Source organism: Chroicocephalus ridibundus, chromosome Z (assembly GCF_963924245.1).
Source record: "Chroicocephalus ridibundus chromosome Z, bChrRid1.1, whole genome shotgun sequence".
NCBI lineage: Eukaryota > Metazoa > Chordata > Aves > Charadriiformes > Laridae > Chroicocephalus > Chroicocephalus ridibundus.
This window is the reverse complement of record NC_086316.1, coordinates 70793487-70814082: the sequence shown is the minus strand read 5'-3', so window position 1 is coordinate 70814082 and position 20596 is coordinate 70793487. Positions and strand designations below refer to the sequence as shown.

The 20596-nt window shown below is 40.5% G+C and overlaps 1 protein-coding gene across 1 annotated transcript in view; it reads right to left on the bottom strand.

Annotated features, from left to right (window-relative positions):
* The window catches only part of OXCT1 (3-oxoacid CoA-transferase 1), an 89847-nt gene extending 79613 nt beyond the window's left edge, over positions 1-10234 (bottom strand). The window contains exons 1-3 of the mRNA XM_063319478.1: positions 10025-10234; positions 7124-7232; positions 5481-5571 (exon numbers count right to left, since the gene is read on the bottom strand). Of these exons, the coding sequence (XP_063175548.1) occupies positions 5481-5571; positions 7124-7232; positions 10025-10108 (284 nt within the window). The 5' untranslated portion in view covers positions 10109-10234. The remainder of the gene's footprint in view (positions 1-5480; positions 5572-7123; positions 7233-10024) is intronic.
* Between the last annotated feature and the right edge of the window lie 10362 nt (positions 10235-20596).

Genomic DNA, 20596 nt, shown 5'->3' with positions numbered 1-20596 from the left:
ACAGGTGAACTGCTTCAAATAATCAACTTAACACTGAAAATAGGTTATACATCTTGCCCCATTATTTTGGCAACTGGCCATGCACAGGATTTTACCTAATTCCACTCTTATCTCTCCAGCAAGAGAGATGAGAGTCATTGGTGACCTTGTATTTCACTTCTGAAAGTGTATTTAATTTGGGATGTATAAAGAATTTCTTGTGCGTATATAAAAGTGACATACACAATGTAAGATACTCTGAGCATCACCTTGAACATATCTTTATGTACATGCAAGCTTTCTTCCCAGTCCCTCATAGACTGGGGAAGTTACATTTTAGCTCTCTGAATCAAGGGATTCTCAAATTCATGTCACCTTATACTACGTGAAAAAAATTCTCAACTTTCTGTGAATTTGGAATGCAACTTCCACCTCACAGTATTTTTTATATAGACATATTTGTCATATGTGTAATATAAATATATGTAAGTATATACAAGTATAAATAACATACATACAGATATATATATAAAAAAAGTAATAATAAGGATGGAATTAAGCCATAGGAATTACATATGCAAGAACAAACAAAGAGTCTGTGGCAAATATGTCAGACATATTTTAACATACAATTCAAAACATACAATTCAAAGCAATGACTGAAAAATGAGATAACCTTAACCTTTAACATACATAACATTTATCAATCCTGCCTTAAATTCAAAATATTTAATTGCTAAGAACATTAAAATGCCTTTTGTGCTTCAGAATGTGGGGTGCTGTAACGTTACCATTGCATCTGATGCCATAGAGTAGTGCCTTACCTGGAGATTTGGCAACTGCAAATAGCCCATTAGGAAACAAGGGTATTATGTTCAACATAATGACCAACAATTTAAACATTTATCTCAAAGCTGTTTTCTCCTTACTAATGCATAAAGTTGTTAACACCAAAAGAACTTCTTCAAAAAGAGCACAGAGACCAAAGGTTCAAAAAGCTGGTAATGCCTTTTAAGCCGACAGCCTGAATCTGCGATAATCTGACAGCATGCTGTCAGTCTCCGTTTAAATGGTCACACAGGTGATTAGTAATTAAGATATTAACTGTGACTTCTCTATTTTTACTGCAAGTGAAACCCTACTGTTCAACGCTACTGCGTTCAAAAAAACCTGCATATTTAAGTCTTAAAAACAGACAAAGCCCAGAGGGAAGTAGCTCATTTGATACAACAGCCACACGACATGCGCAGCTACTACAAGTAACGGACTTCATTTTTATCAATTACAGATTCAGCCTATTGAGGTGGTAGAGACAGAACAGAAGTGTTGATCTCAAAATGTGATTACACCCAAAATTAGTCATCCATTTCATTAAGCAAAATTAATTAAAAATAATAATTTGGTGCCAACTTCTTAAACATTCCTTTTAAATATTTGGCTGTGTTGACAAGAACGTTGTTTGTGTTGCAACACAGAATCTGAACAAATAGGTCTGACAGCCTGCATTAGGGAAATCTTAGCATAAGCTGATCTGAAACATCCAAGTCCACTCTAACTTGAAATTAACATGCAACAAGATACGATGAAGTTACAAGCAGATGAAAAAACAGCCACATGCAAGAAGGTACTGTATACTAATCAGAACCACGTCAGGAATTTACTGAATCAGGGTTTAAAATAAGGACCTTCTGACCTATGTGGAGTGAACCAAATTTAAACAATAATGCAGCAAAAATTCAATAAAATGGACTGTAGCAGCTTACTGACACAGAATCCTCTAAATTTAAAGGGCATATAATAACACAGTGTAAACAAATACTTAAAATACAAACACAGACAAAACAAGTTATAAGGCAAGGTGCGAGAGGTTGTATCTTTCACTATCTCCCCGGTTCACAAGCTCATTTCCCCTGCAGCAAGTTGTGCAAATACCGGAGATACTGGATATTTGTACTGCTTCCCTCTCAAACACTTCGCCTTGTTTGGCTTGGCAAAAGGGTAACTACCCTTAAAGGTGCAGTTTCACTAGCTAGCACACGGTGTACACACCAGCATAATGCACAGCAACAGACAGCAAGTTTAGCAGTATGATGTTTCTAACTAGCATGCCTGAGAGCACGCTACTGTACAAACTGTCCTTGGAAAGCCTTTCAAAGGCCAAAACAAGCACTTTACCTGCCAGCAACTATGTGACTTGAACAAGGATTTGCAGGAGGAATCTCCTCCCTACTACACTGCAGCACACAACAGCAGGGTGTGCACTTGTGAACAACCTACTCCTTTGTTTCCAGACACTGCCAAGCATTTCTAGGCTTTGCTGAACTTTCTCTCCAGCTAAAAGAGAGTTGGTAAGAATGCTTCAGGATTTCCTAACTGCTGCTTTGCCCTAGATGCAAGAGAAGCACTGTCTCTGTTGCCGCTATTTTAGTTATAAACACATTTTGTGGTTCATGCAGATTGAAAGACTCGTGACTTAATCCACATAGCTGCACTGTTCTCCAAAACACACTGTCTGTCTCTGTATTTGGCTCCTTCCCTGCTCCAATTACAAGTTGCCTGCTAACCCCACTGCAGGATAAAAAAACCTAACCACAACTAATTTTCTCCTGTTTGCTGGTAGAGTTGGAGAAGAGAAAGCAGCTGCAGTCAGGAAGATGAAAAACACAGAAGGGCATCAACTGCAGCACAGCAGAGCCAAAGCAAAACACACTGAATCCTGAGGCATCTTGGAAATTGAGAAATTACTCATCCCACAAAATACCTGACACCTCAAGACTAAAGGAACAATTTACCCTTCAAATACCACTGCTGCAGGGTATACGATTGCTGTGCTACTTCATTTTTCAAATCCATTTCTTAGTATTGCAATACTCTATAATATCACTATACTTTTTGACAAGAATATGTTTAAATGGTATCAGTCGCTGTGAAGAGGATTCTCACTTTATTAATGATGACACCTGTGCTTTAGCCTGGTTCCCAAACCCTACCAAACTATAGCAGGGTAAGTTCCATATAATAGTAATACAATAAATAAACACAATAGATGAGACTATATTTTATTATTAATTTAATTTAGAAATAAATGATACTGTTCAGCATGAGAGCAAATCCAGGATTTTTACAAACTAGACTTTATGAAAAGCCTAGATGCCCTCAGGCATTTTCAAATCACTACACTGTTCTGTGAGGAGCTTACCACACTTTCATGAATGTTCATGGACAACAAATTTCAAGAAAAAAGAATTAAATTTTGCTTTACCACCAGCAACCAAATGCTTTACAGTAATCACTCCAGCCTCGAAGTCCAAAGCATTTTCAGGAAAGTTAGCATTATTTCAAACAAAATTAATTCTAACCTATAACACCACTAACTATATGCAGAATACAATACAAAATGTTGTCTTCTCCATTCTGTTCCACAATATTTCTCACTTTTCCTCACCTCCCTCCCAGAAGCACCTGTGCAATCTCTCTATCTACATAGATGTGTGTCATTGAGAAGTAAGAGTATGAGGAAAGTGAGTGATCTCTACTCTAAGGAATCGATATTTCCACTCAAAATTATTTCTGTCTCTTTCTCTTTCCTTTTTATCATGCAGCAGAAATTGTTTCCCACAAGAGTCTAAGGAGCTTGAGTTTGACTATGTATGTGCCAAATACCAATACAAATCATATCTGCTATCCAATAAATGTGCAATGGCAAGCATGAGGCACTGAAAAAAGATGAAGATCAACATATTGTGAACTTCAGCCTCAGAAGCCTGCACTAGATAGACAGATAGACAGATAGATAGATAAACTAAATCCGTGGGTTTTGAATGGTATTCTGGTTTTGACTTAATGTTAAATACACTTGGGTTAAAAACAAAACAGATTGGGATACAAATCTATGGACAAAGTATATGGAAGATGTAATGTTGCAGCTGAAAATAGCACAAAGTATTATTAGATAAATCCCACCTAATTCCCTTCTTTGGCAAGGCTGGAGGAACTGAAGGAGCAAGGTTTGACATCTGTTTTCATTTTGTATGAAGAACAAAGGTCTTTATACCCAAGCAAACTTTCTGGCTCACGTAAACTTCTCTCTCTTTTATTCTAACATAGGTACAAAAGAAAATAGTTTCCCAGTGATTTTTCCCCCCACCTACAGTTCTTGTTCTGCAATTGGATAAAGGCTGAGCTTCTACAGAACAGATGGGAGGCGTCCAACCCAAGGAAAGGGCTCATAATTGCAAGCATTAATGAAGTTCCACGAAAAGCATTCAAAATGATTATTTCACCAGAAACACAGTATTCAAAAGTAAAAATTTCACAGAAAATGTAATAACACAGGTACTACCATTTGCTGAAAGTAAGCAACGTTATATAAAAAAAAAAAAAAACAAACAACAGACAAACAAAAACCTGGAGGAATGCTTGCAAACTATCTTCCTTACCAACTGGGGTGCGTAACCCCAGTACATCTAGCTGTGAGAAGACTCTTACTTCACAAGACAATAGAGTGTAGGATGAGCTCCCTAATCAAAGAAAATTTGCTAAAGAAACTGCAATGCCAATAGGAGACACCAATCTTCCAATATTCTTTCAATCTACAGTGAACTAAATTACACTGGTATTATTAAGTTGCTGAAGGTGACATTTAATAGGGTAAGTCACTGAACCAAGGTTAGGGCCACCTGCAGATGCTAGTCATTCAACAACACTGCAAGGAACAGAATATCAGTCTTATTGACCAGGCTGATTTAAAATACAAGTCATTATATTCTGAATATACATTTTTTTATTTAATTTCATTTCTATTTTATCAACGCACTTCAACAGAAGTGGGCTGTAGTTAGTTCTCTATACGAATATACATGATCGTTAGGTATTGTGGAGTCTACTACAACGAACATGTTGTGTAAAAATTAGCCCTAATGAGGAAATGAGAAATTATATGTAAAAGAATTATTCTCACCGTCAACCCCACAAGAATTTCTTAATGGGCAATCATTTCAAAAAAGAAATCAAAAATGCCAAAACCCATTAAAGAGGCTCTCCATTCTTTCATCATAAATATTTTCCACTGCTGTTGTGGTGTTTGGGGATTTTTTAAAGTAACAGAATTACAATAAGAAGGACAGAAAGAACCAAACTGTAGTTCAAAAAAAAAGTATGTATTTAGAACTTGACACACACACACAAAAAAAAAAAATTACTGATGCTACATTTAAAGCACCTAAATCAGAATTTTCAGTTACCATCAACCAGTTAAATATACATAACTGCAACTGTCTACAACAGTGACAATTGCTCCCTGACAAAGCTGAGTATACATACAGTACTGTACTTTCTGGGCTCATTCCAAAAACAACACTTTCAAGCAAAGCTGTGTGGTTAATATGAAAATTCTTATGATGAAAAATAAGACTTTTTCATACATATCAGCTTTTTCACATGAACAGAATAATTAGTCTGTACTTACTAAACTACACATATTAAACCATATGAATACCTACCCTGCATTATTACTGACTGCTGTTATTCCCTTTACTCCAGTCTTCAGTAAACCTCCAATGAGGTTTTCAGGAATCCCACACAATCCAAAACCTACATAAAATAAAAGAAAACTGAATATGTAACAAGTATTTGAAAGAACATAGATTAACAAAAAGTCTGAGAATGTGCACTGTTTAATTAAAAATCCTGTCTGAGTAGAACAAGTTCCTTAGTTGACTAAATAAACCAACACTTCTGGAAAGAGCTGTACTCTAGTACTGGAATCTCCCAGTCACTAGATGATCCCCAGTTTGAATAAAAGCCATTCAACCATCAGAGGTCTGCTCATACACAAATGGCCTTTGGAGAAGGGCTGTGGGACCTCAGCTCTCCTGATATGTATCCTAACCACTGTACTCATTATTCCTCCTTCTCTTTCTACCCAACTAACCTTCAGTTCTGTGCTGCACATAACAATATCAAACAGGAGGAGTGAGGGGCCTTCCCACATAGAGAGGGAGAGCCTATAATTAGGTGATAAAAATCTGGGAATCTTAATGCTCTCCAGAAGATGTATAACTGTAAGCAGAGTAACCCAGATCTCCACCCAGGCGGAGGTGCCTGACACTCCTACCTATTATGCAAGAACCCAGCACACCCAAAATGAAATACCATGCCACATTTGAGGCACCTAAATCTTAGGCCAGGCTCTAACACTACAACTACTACCATCTCCTTCCCAACCACTTAGCCTCATGTTTCCTTTTGTTCCAACAACAGAAAAAAATACAATAATATAATTCTTCCTAGAAGGCATTTTGCTTCATTACACATGTCCAGTGAGGTTTCCCACGTTTTACAACATTATATTCATTGCTTCTTCAATACTAAAAATCACTTATAACCTACTAAATATAGAGATGGCTTTTCTTTCAGCAGATCAAAGAGCATGAAATTGTGGAAATCACAGAATCACAGAATGGTTGGGGTTGGTAGGGACCTTAAAGATCACCTAGTTCCAAGCCCCCTGCCCTGGGCAGGGACACCTCCCACTAGACCAGGGGGCTCAAAGCCCCATCCAGCCTGGCCTTGAACACCTCCAGGGATGGGACACTGACAACTTCCTTGGGCAACCCACCAAGAAGATTCAAAAGCTCAAGTCACAGTGAAAGTCAGTGTGACACAACTTCTTGACTCTTTTGAAAGTCCTACACATAACCATCTAGTGTAACATAGATAAGTATTATCACCAATCCTACAGCCAGGAACAGGTTAGGTGATTTGTTGAAGGTCAGAGAGACCCAGCGACTAGGCAAATACAGAACAACGAGAATGCTACCATAAAAATAATCAAACCAGATTTTATTTCTTCACCATCTGAAATAATAATGCTAACTTGAAAAAGCCCAAGTTGAGTTTCTGCATTCAACCTGGCACAAGTAAAGTCTAACACTTCACTAGTGGGCTTTTTCCCTCCCCTAAGAAACAAATTGGGCTTTTCTCACAGAAAGTCTGCCTCTCATTAGCAGAGTAGGAAATCACTTGTTTAAAATACCCATGCAAGTATATGGATTCTCAAATTAGTTAATATTAAAAAAAAAAACACAGTACAAGGGTAAAAAGCATCCTATTAATAGAACACATATACAATCTAAATATTTACCACCAACAAGTATAGTTGCCCCATTGGGTATATCTTTTACAGCTTCAACAGGATCGGTATAAAATTTGGTGTTGCGATGACAGCTGGTAGAAAAATAACATCCACAAATCTGGAACAACATTAAAAGAAACAAGTGAATCAATAAAAAGCATTATATATTAGCTTTATAATGATGACCATCCCTCTGGCTAGATAAGGGAGAAAATATATAAAATAAGATATTACTATTGTAACTACTAAACACTGGGGGGGTTGGGAGGAGAGAAGGATTCAAGCCTCCAAAACAAGGACTATATTGTCTCTCTATCTCCACATCACCCATATTTTAGGACATTCATATGTATTATGAAGGCTTTAGGCTTAATATGAGCTGCATCAATTTGACAATATACAAACAGATTTTAAATTTCTGAATTCCACCCTAAACTGATGACAAATTGTGACTTACTGTGAACAGATTCACAAATGCAATTCCTCAGCACAAGTTAGAGCAACCCAAAGACTGCTCTAACCTATATATTGCAACTTGTAGCTTCAAAGATATCCAGACACTAAACATAACCAGAAATTGCTGAAGCAGAGAGCCAACGCCACCACAAAATTTGAGTGGAGGCCAAGGAACAGTATGAAGTACAGCATGGTGATGGCAGGATAGTAAGCAGGGACACCGTTCAACAGATTGAACCTTCCCCCAGCTTCTTAATGCAGTCTTAGAGCTCTTTGTGTTGTTGAAGAACATCCCAGAGTCAGGGAGACTCCAACAAACTGATGAAATAGGGAGGTCATGAAGGAAATCAATACAAATCCCATGCCCAAAACTAGACTTCACAGTGCAAAGCCATTACACAGTAACCACCCTAACTCATCTACTATATTCTTAGATCACAGTTACCCTTTTTTTTCCAATTCTTTAAGTATTTCCCACTAATACTACCATGCATTAATGCTAATCTAGTACTGTCAAGGCACCAGGAGCAACTGACATTTAAGTCACTACACTGACACAGTCTCCATAAGTTGAAAGTATTTAGAAGTTAAAATACTACCTACTGGTGTTTCCACTTCTAATTTGTCAGTAGAAGTGAGAAATTTTAAACTGGGAAAGGAGAAGAATGAGTACATAGATAATAAACAAGCTAATCTACACACATTTTAAAGACAATAGCCTAATTCTTCCCTAAAGAGTTGCCTTAAGATCCAGTTTCAACCATTGCAGTAATTTTTGGCTCAGTTTCAAGATTACACAAACTGCCTTCTTTATAAAATTAAGGCTGAAAGAGTTTATACTAAGTATTAAGAAAACCTTTCTGAATAGAGGCTTTTCTCTTTCCCAATGGCAACACTGATGTTCCCCTGCTTTGACAGGTTAAAAAAAAAAAAATCAGTACATAGGTCATAAAGAACAGTGCCAACTGAGAAAAAGACACTTCCCTATGCTCAATTATACCATGACTGTTTCTTTCAGAAACATTTTTTTCATAATGATAGCAAGACTGCAAAGAGCATCTCTGCTGGTCCCATTTGGTAGGCGTGTGACAAAATGAGTTTAAAGTGCTGACAGCCTTGGGAGCCCCAATACAACAGAGCTGTAAAGCAGGCATGAGGGCCAGGGCTGGAGGGAGGCCAGGCCACTGCCATGCCCCTGTACCCACACATAGGAAAATATTTTAAAGAGACCACATGATACCTTTTCTTTAATCTTCCCAACTGCCTGTAACAGTGGAGAACAACAGAGCAGCATACGTTACGTATGTGCATGTTCCCAGGTTGGATGTCTGTAATGAGGGGATCTGGTCTTCTATACTAAGTACATTCTTTTCAGTCCCTTTACCACCTGCTCTGCCGTTTGAGAGCAATGGGCGGGCTTTCAGGAAACCAAGGTGCCAGGGATCACCCACGCTCCTCTGCACACCAGGGCAGCAAGCTGAGACCTCAGGAGCCTGGCAGCCCAGGTTTAAGAGAGAAGAAACACAGGGACAGATGGGCTCCTAGAACAATCAATAAAATCAAAATAAATTTAATAGCAGAGCAAAATATAACTTAGCAAGACAAAGACTGGAAGAGCAATGATGATTTGTCCATAAAGACATCACGAAGAATAAACACTGGCATGAGAAGGAGAGTAAACGCGCTGTTTCAACTAAAATAAGAAAAGCCACAGAAACAATTATGGCTGAAGAGACAAAAAATTAACGTGGCTATGGTTACACGTGGGCTGGAAACCATTAGATGGGTGAGGTTTGGCAGACGCCTCCCCTAGAAGAGCAAGGCAAGCCGGGCTGAGCTCCGCACCCCTATGAAGGCGGCGGGTGCCGGGCTGCCCGGGAGCCGCGCTCGGCCCCCCGGCCCGCACCTGCAGCCTGCCTCTGGGAGAAACCGAGGTAAGCGAGATTGAAATATACAGCAGTATACTGTCATTGCGCTGCGATTTCAAACGCAGGGGAAATTAAAAAAAAAAATAAATTAAAAAAAATAAACCTCTAAGCCGAACCTCCGGGACCCCCAAGGTCACCGCATCCCAACCCGCCGCCGGGGCCAGGCCCGCCCCGCCGCCCGCCTTGGGACCAAAACCTCCACTTTCATAGAGAAAAAGAACGAAGCCCATCACGCTTCTCCCCCTCGGGGGCGGGTAACGCCAGCCTGGGGAGGGGGGGCAGCAGGGCGGCCGCCTACCCCTGGGGCCCCGCCCGTCTCCCCCCACCTCGCCCGCCCGCGGGAGACATCGACCCCCGGGGAAGGCGGCCCGGACCCCGCCAAGGTCACCGCCGCCCGGGGGCGGGCGGGCCGGCGAAGGCCCGGCGGGCAGGGGGACGCGGAGGGGGCCGGTCGCTGTCGGGGAGCGCGGCCGAGCGGCGGTGCGGAAGTCTGGGTGCCCCTCTTCGCCTTGCCGCCTCGCCTTACCTCAGCCCCGGCGCCCCGCGGGCGGGCGGCGGGAAGGAGGATGCGTCGGCCGAGCGGCGGCAGGAGGAATTTGTACGCCGCCATCTTCTGCGCGGTGCTCGGGGATGGGGGCGGCGGGCTGGGCTGAAGCGGAGGAGGAAAAGGCGGCTGCCTGCTGCCCGACGCCGGGGGAAGCGGTTCGTCGGCGGGAGGGCGGATGCCGATGGGCGGAGGGAGGGAGGGTGGGGGGCTCGGCCCTGACGCCCACTGACGTCGGTTGGGCCTGAGGCGGGGACGAGGGGAGGGACGAGGTGCCGCCGGCTGAGGGGAGCCGGGGGCCGCCGGGGCCCCGGGGCCTGCCGGCTCCCCTCAGCCGGCGGCCCCGGAGAGCTGTCCAGCCGGTGCGGGCGCTGTCCCCTGTGGGGGGATTAGGCCCCGCTCCTGGAGCCTCCCCGGACCATCGGTTTTGTTCCTAAAACACCCTCGGATCCGCGGAAAACCGAGGTGGAAGAACCCCTTCAGTTGTAAAGAGGTGGAGGGGGAGTGGTGGTGGTGGGTTGGTTGGTTGGTTGGTTGCTCCCCCCACACACACACCGTTTTCCTTCTGATGCTTCCACAGACGGCTCCCTGCGAAGTTTAAGGTGGTCGAAACTTCTGTCCCGAGCGCTTTGTGACCAAGGGGGGAAAACATCACGAGGATGGAAACGCGGACATAGGCGTTGAACGGTTAAGTTTCCAACGCATAGCCCCCTTGGGGGTGAGCCAGGCTCCAGCTTGGCACACGGTCTCCGCAGGGCGCTCGGATGCTATGTTTGGGTGGGAAAATGTTACTGGAATAGACGTAGACTTGTTTGAGCTGCCATGTGATGTGAAGTGCTGGCATTCCTGCCGCTGCTAGAAGGAAAATTCAAAGCATGCCTCTGCCATTATTTGCGCTTTCTAAAAATACCCCAAATGATCAAGTGCATGCCCTAACGATGCCTGGTGGAACAGGACTCAGAAAAATGTGAGAAGCTGTTCAGATGCAGGAAAAGAGAAATTCCCCTCGCCCACATGACAGGAGGTCACACTTCTCACAGGTCACACTGCTCCTCATCTTGTTCCCAGGCTGTCTCCAACGCAGCTGCCAGCCTCACGGTACTCAGCCGTCGTGGTATGAACATGCAGCAGAATAATTTACAAGAAGGAAGCCAAGGTTTTAAGAACGTGCTGCAAGTTTCTAAAGTGTTTGTGCACACTCAGTCCATTTTATTGCGAGCGCTGGTCCAGCCTTGCAGGTGCTGGTCCGTAGCCACGCCACTCTTACGGATTTCAAACAGCAGCGGTAGTTACAGTTCACATCACAGACAAACCTTGCAGATGCCAGTGAAGCATGGGGAAGATACCTTCGCTGTTGGGAAGGTTTTGCATTGTTTTTTTTTTCCTAGATATTCACCATATTTAGCTAGTCAGTTAAGTCTGGGTCAGTTCCAGATGTAAAAACCTACAAATTGCAGGAGGTTAGTGAAGTGAAAAACAAAGTAACAGCACAGCTTGCGATATTCCAGGGCTAAGCATCAGCAGAAAAGTTTTACAGGACTGGATTTCTGAACCTTGGTTCTACCTAAATCTCATACAGACATGTAAATTCCTTAAATGCCTAAATTTCCTGTCATGAAAAAATTTCCCTAAGCATTGAAAAACTTGTCTAAAAGAAGTTTATTCTTGCAGTTCAATAAATATCTTCCTTTAAACCAGCATTGTGCATTCTCAGACTTATCAAATTGCTCACTTCTGAGTACTTGTTACACACCCAGCTAGCATTTATTTTGCATGGGGTTTGGACTACTTGAGACTCCAACAGCGTTCCTCCTTGCAGGCTGGAGGAGGGGGGCTAACTGCATACCGTAGGTATGGCGTATGAGTATTATTAATACCTCCTTGGAACATCTATTATGCAAAGCTGCTAATTCTACTTACGTAAATTACAGTTTCTGAACTAGGAAATTAGGGGGATATAACTTTTCCTTATCAGGTGCTATGGATTATCTAAACCCAAAATTATTCCAAAAAATTGTGCAAAGTCCGCATGCTTTGGACTGCAAGCCTCTTATTTTGGCTTAGAAGAGCTCCAAACATAACTGAATGAGCAGATAAGAGTTTGTTATGGAGTAGTTTATAAAGGATAGTAGATCGTCTGCTTTGTCTTAATTTTTAAGATGTCTTAAAGCTCTACACAACCAGGACTGCAACTAAGCAGCCAATATGAAACAAGTCTCTAAAATCATAGAACCATAGAATGGTTAGAGTTGCAAGGGACCTTAAAGATTATCTACTTCAAGAATATTTTTAATATGATCTTATATTGTTTATTGAAGTAAATTGCATAACGGTGGTAGCATGCAAGTCAAATGCTTTTCAAGTTCAACAGCATTTACAAGTGAGTAGTGGGAGAGTTTTGAGCCCTTGGTGCTAAAAACAAGACAGGTAAGCATTCTGGAGCTACCACAGGTTAATCATTATATACATTGTATAACAGCAGCTTACTTATACTACCACCAAGCATAGCAAGGCGTCAAAGTCAGCTCTCCAATACAGTGAAATAACATTTCCCAAAGAAGCCACTAAAGAGTTAGAAGATAGGCAGGCTATTTTTATATGTTTGATTTACCTATACAGGGGAAGAACCAGAACTCTGAGATGAACAACTTTGTTTCTAGAAAAGTTTCTTAATATTTGTTTATACTTGACCCAGATTTTAGTTACTTAAAATTTAGCAATGTACCTTTCTTTCAGATCCATTGGAATTTGGCAAGAAAATCCATTTATTGAGGCATGAAAATCACTTTTGAAGCCACACAGAAGGGAAAGCTCATTAAAATATGCAGCAACTAGAACATACACAGAACACATAAACTTACCTCCATCATGTTAATAGGTCCCAGATCTGAAACAAGAGGTTGCTATTTAAGTTCATTTGAGTATTACTCAACATACTAAACTATTTTTTCATATTAATCATTTAAAAGCACTTGAAACTCATCTATGGGATAGAAAGTCAAAGAAAATTTTAAGATTATTTCATAGCATCTACATCTTCCTGCAGGAATGGAGTATTACAGGGAAAAAAATACAGGAATGATATAAAACTTATGTTGCAGACCTAAAGACATTAGATTATTATAAATACACTCCAGCTGAGAACATAAAAAGAATTACAAGCTCCTGTGCAATACATTCAACAATTTTAAGACCGACTCATAGGAAACATATCTAACTAGGGGAAGACAAAAGGGCTAGATATATTTACAGGAAATATATCTAACTGGGGGAAGACAAAAGGGCTGCCACCCACATCACCCATGATTACACTAGTAAGCCATGTGAACTTAAATATTCAACTTATTAACAAGGTTCAGGTGAAAGGAAGGTCATTACAAATGAAAATGGATACTTAAAAGTCTAGTAAAAACTATACATGTTAAAAATCATCAGGGATTTGGCAAATGAAAGTTCATACATAATTAAACATAAATACCAAAGGCAAAATTAAATTGTAAAACAAACGAGAAAAAACAAAAAGCCATCATCTAGTCAGTTATGGAAATGTAAAGCAAATGAGAGAACCATAGGGCCAAGATTTTTGAAGGGAACAACCTGTGGAGCTGCTGAGGAATCCCTTTGCTGACTAACTCTGGCAACATCTTCCCTTCACAGTCGTAAGCTTAAGATCAAAGGGGATACCAAACTATGAGAGGATCCCGAAGCTACGTAATAAGGAAGAATCAACAACCCATTGGCAGGAGCAGTTCCTTATCCCTGAAGAACCTCTTCAGCAGACAACAGAAAGTCCACAAATATTTTTGTTACGAGTGTCACAGTAGAATTCATGAACTCACCTAATTAAGAAAATTTAAAAAAAACTAATTGGATTAGGAGGTCCATATTATGAAAAACAATTGTGGGTGATTTTTTTGTTTGTTTGTTTCATACTAGTCCAATTTCCATTATAGCAGTCTCAAATTTTAGGCAGGATGCCCTACTTACATAGAAACGATACAGAAGTTTCTATATTGTGTCAGACTATCATATCATTATTACAAGCTAAGATAAGCAACTATGCAAAACATCTTAGAAGCCACCAAACACTTTTTACTTGGTCAAATGGCAGAATTAAAATTACTCACTTGTTAACCTTCACGGCACTGAGAAATAGCCACTGAAATACCAGCAGCTATATCAACAGTTAAATAGCTACTTCAATTCACTAATCTTAAAAATGCAAAACCTCAAACTTTCTGACCACTGCAAATGCTGCACCTCGATTCAAAACCACAGTACTTACAAGGTATAATTACACAGTACTTGAAATTAAGGTGTCATTTTTGTTTAAATAGAACCACAAAGTCTGTTCCTCAGCATGATCCTTGGCACTTCATGTTCATATATTGCGTATTCAGTAACTGTCATCAACATGCTCTAAATTAATTAAGTGTAATAACCTTCAACAGTGTCAGTCAGTACGTCTCCTAGTTCTGGACAAAGGATAAGTGACTTATCATTCCTTTACAGCACGAGTGAGGAAAAAACAAAATGCCTGTTCAGCAGATACTTGCAGACATCAGCTGCATAAGTTCCTTATGTTTGTGTCTTGATATATATGGAGGCTAGTTTAAACCCTTATTCAGAAAACCGCACTAATCTCTTACTCCTCATTTTTAACAGGCATATTTTGCTTCAAGAATGCAACAGAACAGGGAAGTCTTTCCACAGCCCCGCCTCTCGCCAAGCTGAAAGAATGGCGTTATTTTACACTCCATATTGATAGTGCTGTAAAAGAGTAATGGTAAAGATAACAAAGGAGCTACAGAAACAACAAACTGTAAACAGGAATCCTGAGCAGCTGTCACACTGCAAGTCAGTTCATGTTTGGTAGCACTACTGTAACAGGCTTTTCTGGATTCTGCAATCCAACATTAAATTAATAAACTGCACAGGGTACTTTCAGACAAACCTCATCAGCACCAGCATGTACTTTAAACTCAGAAACCAGGAGGACTTTGTAAAACTACTTGTGAAAAAATCTCTTTCCTTGTATTTGACACACAGCTTACAAAAAACAAACGCAGAGCCTTGAGATGATAGCGCAGAGCTGTGCCTGCAGGCATTGTGTGCAGTAAACAGAGCACACTCCTGTACCTCCCTGCCGATAGTGCTCTGCAGCAGGGCTACAGGAGCCCGCTGGGGTTGGACTTGGAGAGAAGCAACACCTGCCTGGGTTGCAAGTTTCACCAGTAACTCTGGTTTCCTCTTTGAAACTTGGACTTTGACATCCATTTCATGGGTGTGGAGCTTAACTGGCAAGCACCGTTTCTTGGCTATAAGAGTCTAGCATGCAAACTCACGTATGCAATCCAAGCCCTTGTAATTATTTTATCACGCACTGACTAGGGAGCCAGTTCCCTGCGTGCGCTGACAAAACCAAGTGCCAATCCATTCTCACCTGAATTGTTTTGCCTAATCTTCTAGTCCACCCAGCTGCTAGAGAAACAGCTGTCTGGAGTTCAGAGCAGCTTTGCCCTGCAGTGGGCAGCTCATCAACGGCTTTGTTAATACCTCAATGGTCCAGAATTTACACGTCTATTAGGAAAAGCAATCAGTCATTTCCTGTGGTATTTCATTTCTCGGTTGCAATTAAACGAACAGAAGAATTAGTAAGGAAGGTAACACAACTTTCACATGGATATATGGCAAAATCTGAAACTTTTGTTGTCAAATTTTTATAAGGTGATTTAAAATTAACCCCTACTATTCATTCACTCATCCATCTTTCTAAAAGGCCTTTTAGAATCGTTTAGTCTTAGAATATTGGGTTTTCCTTCATCTCTGCCCCAGTTTCGGTAAAGTAGATCTGTCTGATTTTAAACCTGTTTCTACAAATACTCAAAAGGATCCTGGAAGCCTGCTAAGCCTAAGCAGCAGGTTCCCTGCATTTACATGCACACAGCTGCTTGTTTCAAAGCTCTCGGGCCTCTGCCTCTCAATTTCAGCAGGTCCAAACATCTCATCAAAGTTCGGGATGGTTTGTTTCAGGGGCCAGTTGGAAGCCATACGTTAACAGTTCACTGAAGACTTCTGTACTCTGCTTCTAGGCTTTTGCAGAATTTAAGGAAACACAATCGTTTCAGATTGACATCACTACGACGACACATCCCCCGTTAAAAGCTGGACTATGCTGAGCGCACTGGTGACACCCTGTGGCATCCTGATGCGCTCTCAAACCGGCTTCAAGGCATTTGACATCTGCCTTTCTCCAGCACCAACGCCTGTCCTCACTCAAGACTAGGACCCAACGAGGTGCTGCTTCTGTAGCAAGTTTGGCAGGGAGAGCTTTAGGTACCAACGGTAACCAGAAAAACTGGGTTGAAATGAATTACTATGTGAATGGCAAAAAGGGTCTCAGATTCCCATGTAATTTTAAAGTACCTTTAGAATGTATAATTCACGTGACTGTAGATTATTTATCCAAGTGACAAACATGATGCTTTTTCAGTTTTAGTGCATTTGATTTGTTAATAAATTCAAGCAAGCAATTCCAGAATTTCAGTCAGCTTGCAAGTTATCCACAACGGGAATCAGAAGATTGGTCAACAATCTTGGATTTCCCATTTACCTCACAGGGTAAAACCTTGATTACCCTTATAATGGTTTGCCACTCCAGCAGTTGTGCACCATAACAGAGGAATTACCTGTGACATGGACAGGTCTTCAAAATCAGTATGCTTATATTTATTTTGCTATGCCTTTGAAAGATAGGGTGTTTGGTTGAATATGGCTCAAGAGGGTAGTCTCCGCAGCCACACTCCCAGGTAGCAGATTTCCAGCAAGCCAAGCAGAACACTGCAGACACTTCACATCCTACTCCACACTTCACATACAAGAAACACAGACTTCTTGGCCTAGCAAGGACAGTAAATGCATTTGCGTGGTTGAACATCCAACTGTAGTACTGGAAAAGGGGTGGGGAGGCTTTTAACACAGGTGACCTTCCCAGTCATGTTCATCTGAAGGACACAATTACATGAGCACAACTTAAAAGGCAGCACCATGAAAAGTGGGAAGAAGGGGCAAGAGAGAAGAGCGTCTGTTTAAACTACTACTCCTCCTCCAAGAGAAACGCCTGTCAAACACCTCTGTCTTGCATTCTGAAGTACAGGTTCCTTCTCATCCGTCCCATGATCCTTTCAGGAATGGATTTTGTTGTCTTTTTTTTTCCTCAAGAGAAACCCCTGGAGAACCAGAAAAGCTTTAATGCTAAGTGCTACATAGATTAATATAATACTCCAATTAGCAGATTTAATTTTGCTATGATCCAAGGGAATTAACTGTATAAAACCTCTTATGGTGGCACAAAACTTTACTAAAAGGTTCTCTGAGGATACATTACATGTTACCGTTTCAGAAGGAAGTTACAGTCTCAGTTTATAGCCATCCAGATCAGCTTGGTGATCCAACTACAGACTAGGTCTGTGGAAAAACTGGGCAATGCTCAGAGAGATAAGTGAGCTGACTTTATACAATCCACCACACAACTCCAGGATTAACACAATTAAAGATGGGAACATGCAGTTAGGGACATGAGCCTAATCACTTGTTTGACCAAACAACACTAATTCTGTGTTAGCTAGAAGTTGACCGTGAAGTTGGCTCTAAATTACATACACACTAGTCTGCAACAGTTGGAGACTGGGGTGAAGACTGCTGTAAGGAAGCTCTCTCAGACCAACACGTTCAGCAGCCCATACATGAGATATGGCAGGCACAAGCACTCTTTTGGATGAAGGTATCCACAGCGCACACCGTTTTTTGATTAACCATATAACAGAAAAACACAGGTTTCCTTGCCTGTTGCAAGTAAACTGTTCCATTCCATTACAGAAGATTGTACAGTTTATATTTGCTTTTTAAAAAGGAACTACTTCACCTCTCGCTCGAGCAGCAAGAAGCAGTTCCTATTTGTCAGTTCTCTAACACTCCCTTCTTCTAGGGAGGTCACTTTAGAAGAGAGTGGTTCCAACCTCAAAGTTCAGTGAATGCCACTTCCGATGACCAAAAATCAAACTGCTAAATCATCTTGTATGTTCAGAACCTATTTATATGCAAATCAGGTACCATGTTGTCCCGTCTGCGGGTGACCACACTGTGAGAAAGCAGCTGATTTATATTTTGTCAGGGCACCACCTGAGCTATACACAGAGTAGAAAGCAGGCAGAACAAAGAACGGTAATGCAAGGTTAGGCAAACAAAAATATGACACACCTACAATGTCTACTAAGAGTTGGCACTCACATGCCTCTCCAGAATAAATATATTTCACATCTATTGACACAAAGGTACAATTCCATTCCAGACCACTCTCATACCCTGATTTCACATTTGGCATCAACAGTATGAATACCAAATTCTCTGACTTGGAAATATTTCAGACTGAATACATAGCCTTCTTTTAGCAGGACTGATTTGAATTTTCTATTTCCTTATTCAATGCCATGACATTATCCACTATGACACTGAATTCTGGAAATCATTTCATAGTGCTTAATCCCATGAACACAGATGACATCTTTGGTAACTATCTCCATTTTCTTAGCATTATTCTGAATAAATTCCAGTTTTACACCCCTTCCCTGGTAATTGCAAAGCCACACAGTGAAAGAGAGAGAGAATACACGTGTCTCCTTTTTGTGAATCCAAGAAACATTTGAAAGGTGATACCATAACATTGACCATCTTTCTTACAGATATTATTAGATACAACAAACTCATGGAGCTCACATACAATGCATAAAGATGCTTGTTTAATAGTTTTTGTGCAAAAATACAAATTTTTTTGCTTATTTTCAAGAGCAGAAATACTTCTGAATGCATGCTTTAAAGAATACGTGCAACGGACCAAATATTCTATAACACATTTTAATGAATTCAGTTTCTCTCAAGTATTTATATAAACCCAGCATTTCTTATAATCCACGACTAACATAGTTTATGGTGCGAGTTTGTCATCTAAGACTGAGTGCAATGATCCAGTTGTTACTGAGGCAGCTCAGACTGCGAAGCTGGCACATCCCTCCAGTTCACCTCTTTGCTCACTAAAGTTCATCGGCTGATGCAAGATGAAACAAGATAGACCTGAAGCAAACTTCAAACTGATTTTGAGCTATTACTCAAATCCATGGGAGACAAGTATGACCAAATGTTATTAGTACATATAAATAAGTAAAAAAGGCAAGTACCTTGGATTGATTTTTATAAAGTGCTCCTTAGTTACTAGAGACACAGTATAACAGCAAAGCCTCGCTTCTAAGGTGGCTAAATCAGCATAATGCCCACTAGACACACACAAGTTATGATCAAATACTGAATTCCCATATCACCCAATAAAATGGAATTTGTCCCTAATTTAAGTAGTTATGCTTTTGTACACTATCAAAGTTCATATTTTCTTAAACAAAAAAAACACCAAAGGTAAGTAGCTTCTCATTCCTTTGCTAACAAAAATATACCACTAGTACTTAACATTTTACAAGTACATCCCTAACTTAATTTACCAGAGATCAAATACATTTGTGAAATCTATTGCACAGCTGAATAAGCCTATCTCATCTTCCCTAAGTCAACTCACATGTGTCCCAGTTATAATTACTGTATTAAACTCAGACAGCTGTTGAACACTTAAATTACCTATAAAAATCTGTGAGGATCACACATTATTCATGCTTGCAAAATAAAGGGCATACATTTATTCTTGAAACCATAATAATTTCATGTTATCCTAAAATGCTACACCAAATACAGTATTACAGTTTCTCCTGTGCTCTACAGGACTTGAAGCGTGCTGCTACAAACTCAAATTAGCCAAGTACCTCTGTATTAATAGCTGTAATGTCTCCCCTGTTCATTTTGAAGACAAATTTTGACCACAGACTCTAAAAGTGCTAGGAATCTGCTAGATCAGAGATAATGTGACATCTTTTGAGTCTTGTTTGATCAGGCCTAATCTAGTTTTTCCATCTCTGTCTTTCCATTCAACATTTCTATTACTAACTACTTCCACCTCTACACATACCCAGTTTCCCCAGGGAAGTGGTCACAGCCCCAAGCCTGTCAGAGTTCAAGTAGCGTCTGCACGATGCTCTTAGTGATGTGGTTTGGTTTTAGGTGGTCTCGCAAGGAGTGGGACTTGATGATCCTTATGGGTCCCTTCCAACTTGAGATATTTTGTGATTCTATGAATATATGCAGTTCACTTGAATCCAACAAAATTTCTCTTTAGACTACTTTCTCCAAGAATTACTACGAGTTCATTATAACCCCAGTTAGGTGCCATAGTTCAAGAAAATCTGCACAACCCGCACAACATAAAAGATCTTGAAGCTGCTAGTTATCATAAAAATGCATCAATCATTGCTGTGCAAAGCTTCTTTCTCTAGATAATTTTATATGTTTAATTAAAGATACAAACATTTTCCTAGTTTGGGTAATACTAAATATACAGAGGAACACACACTTGTGTTTAAGTATTATTTCTTTAGCTTTCAGAAATAAAATATGTCT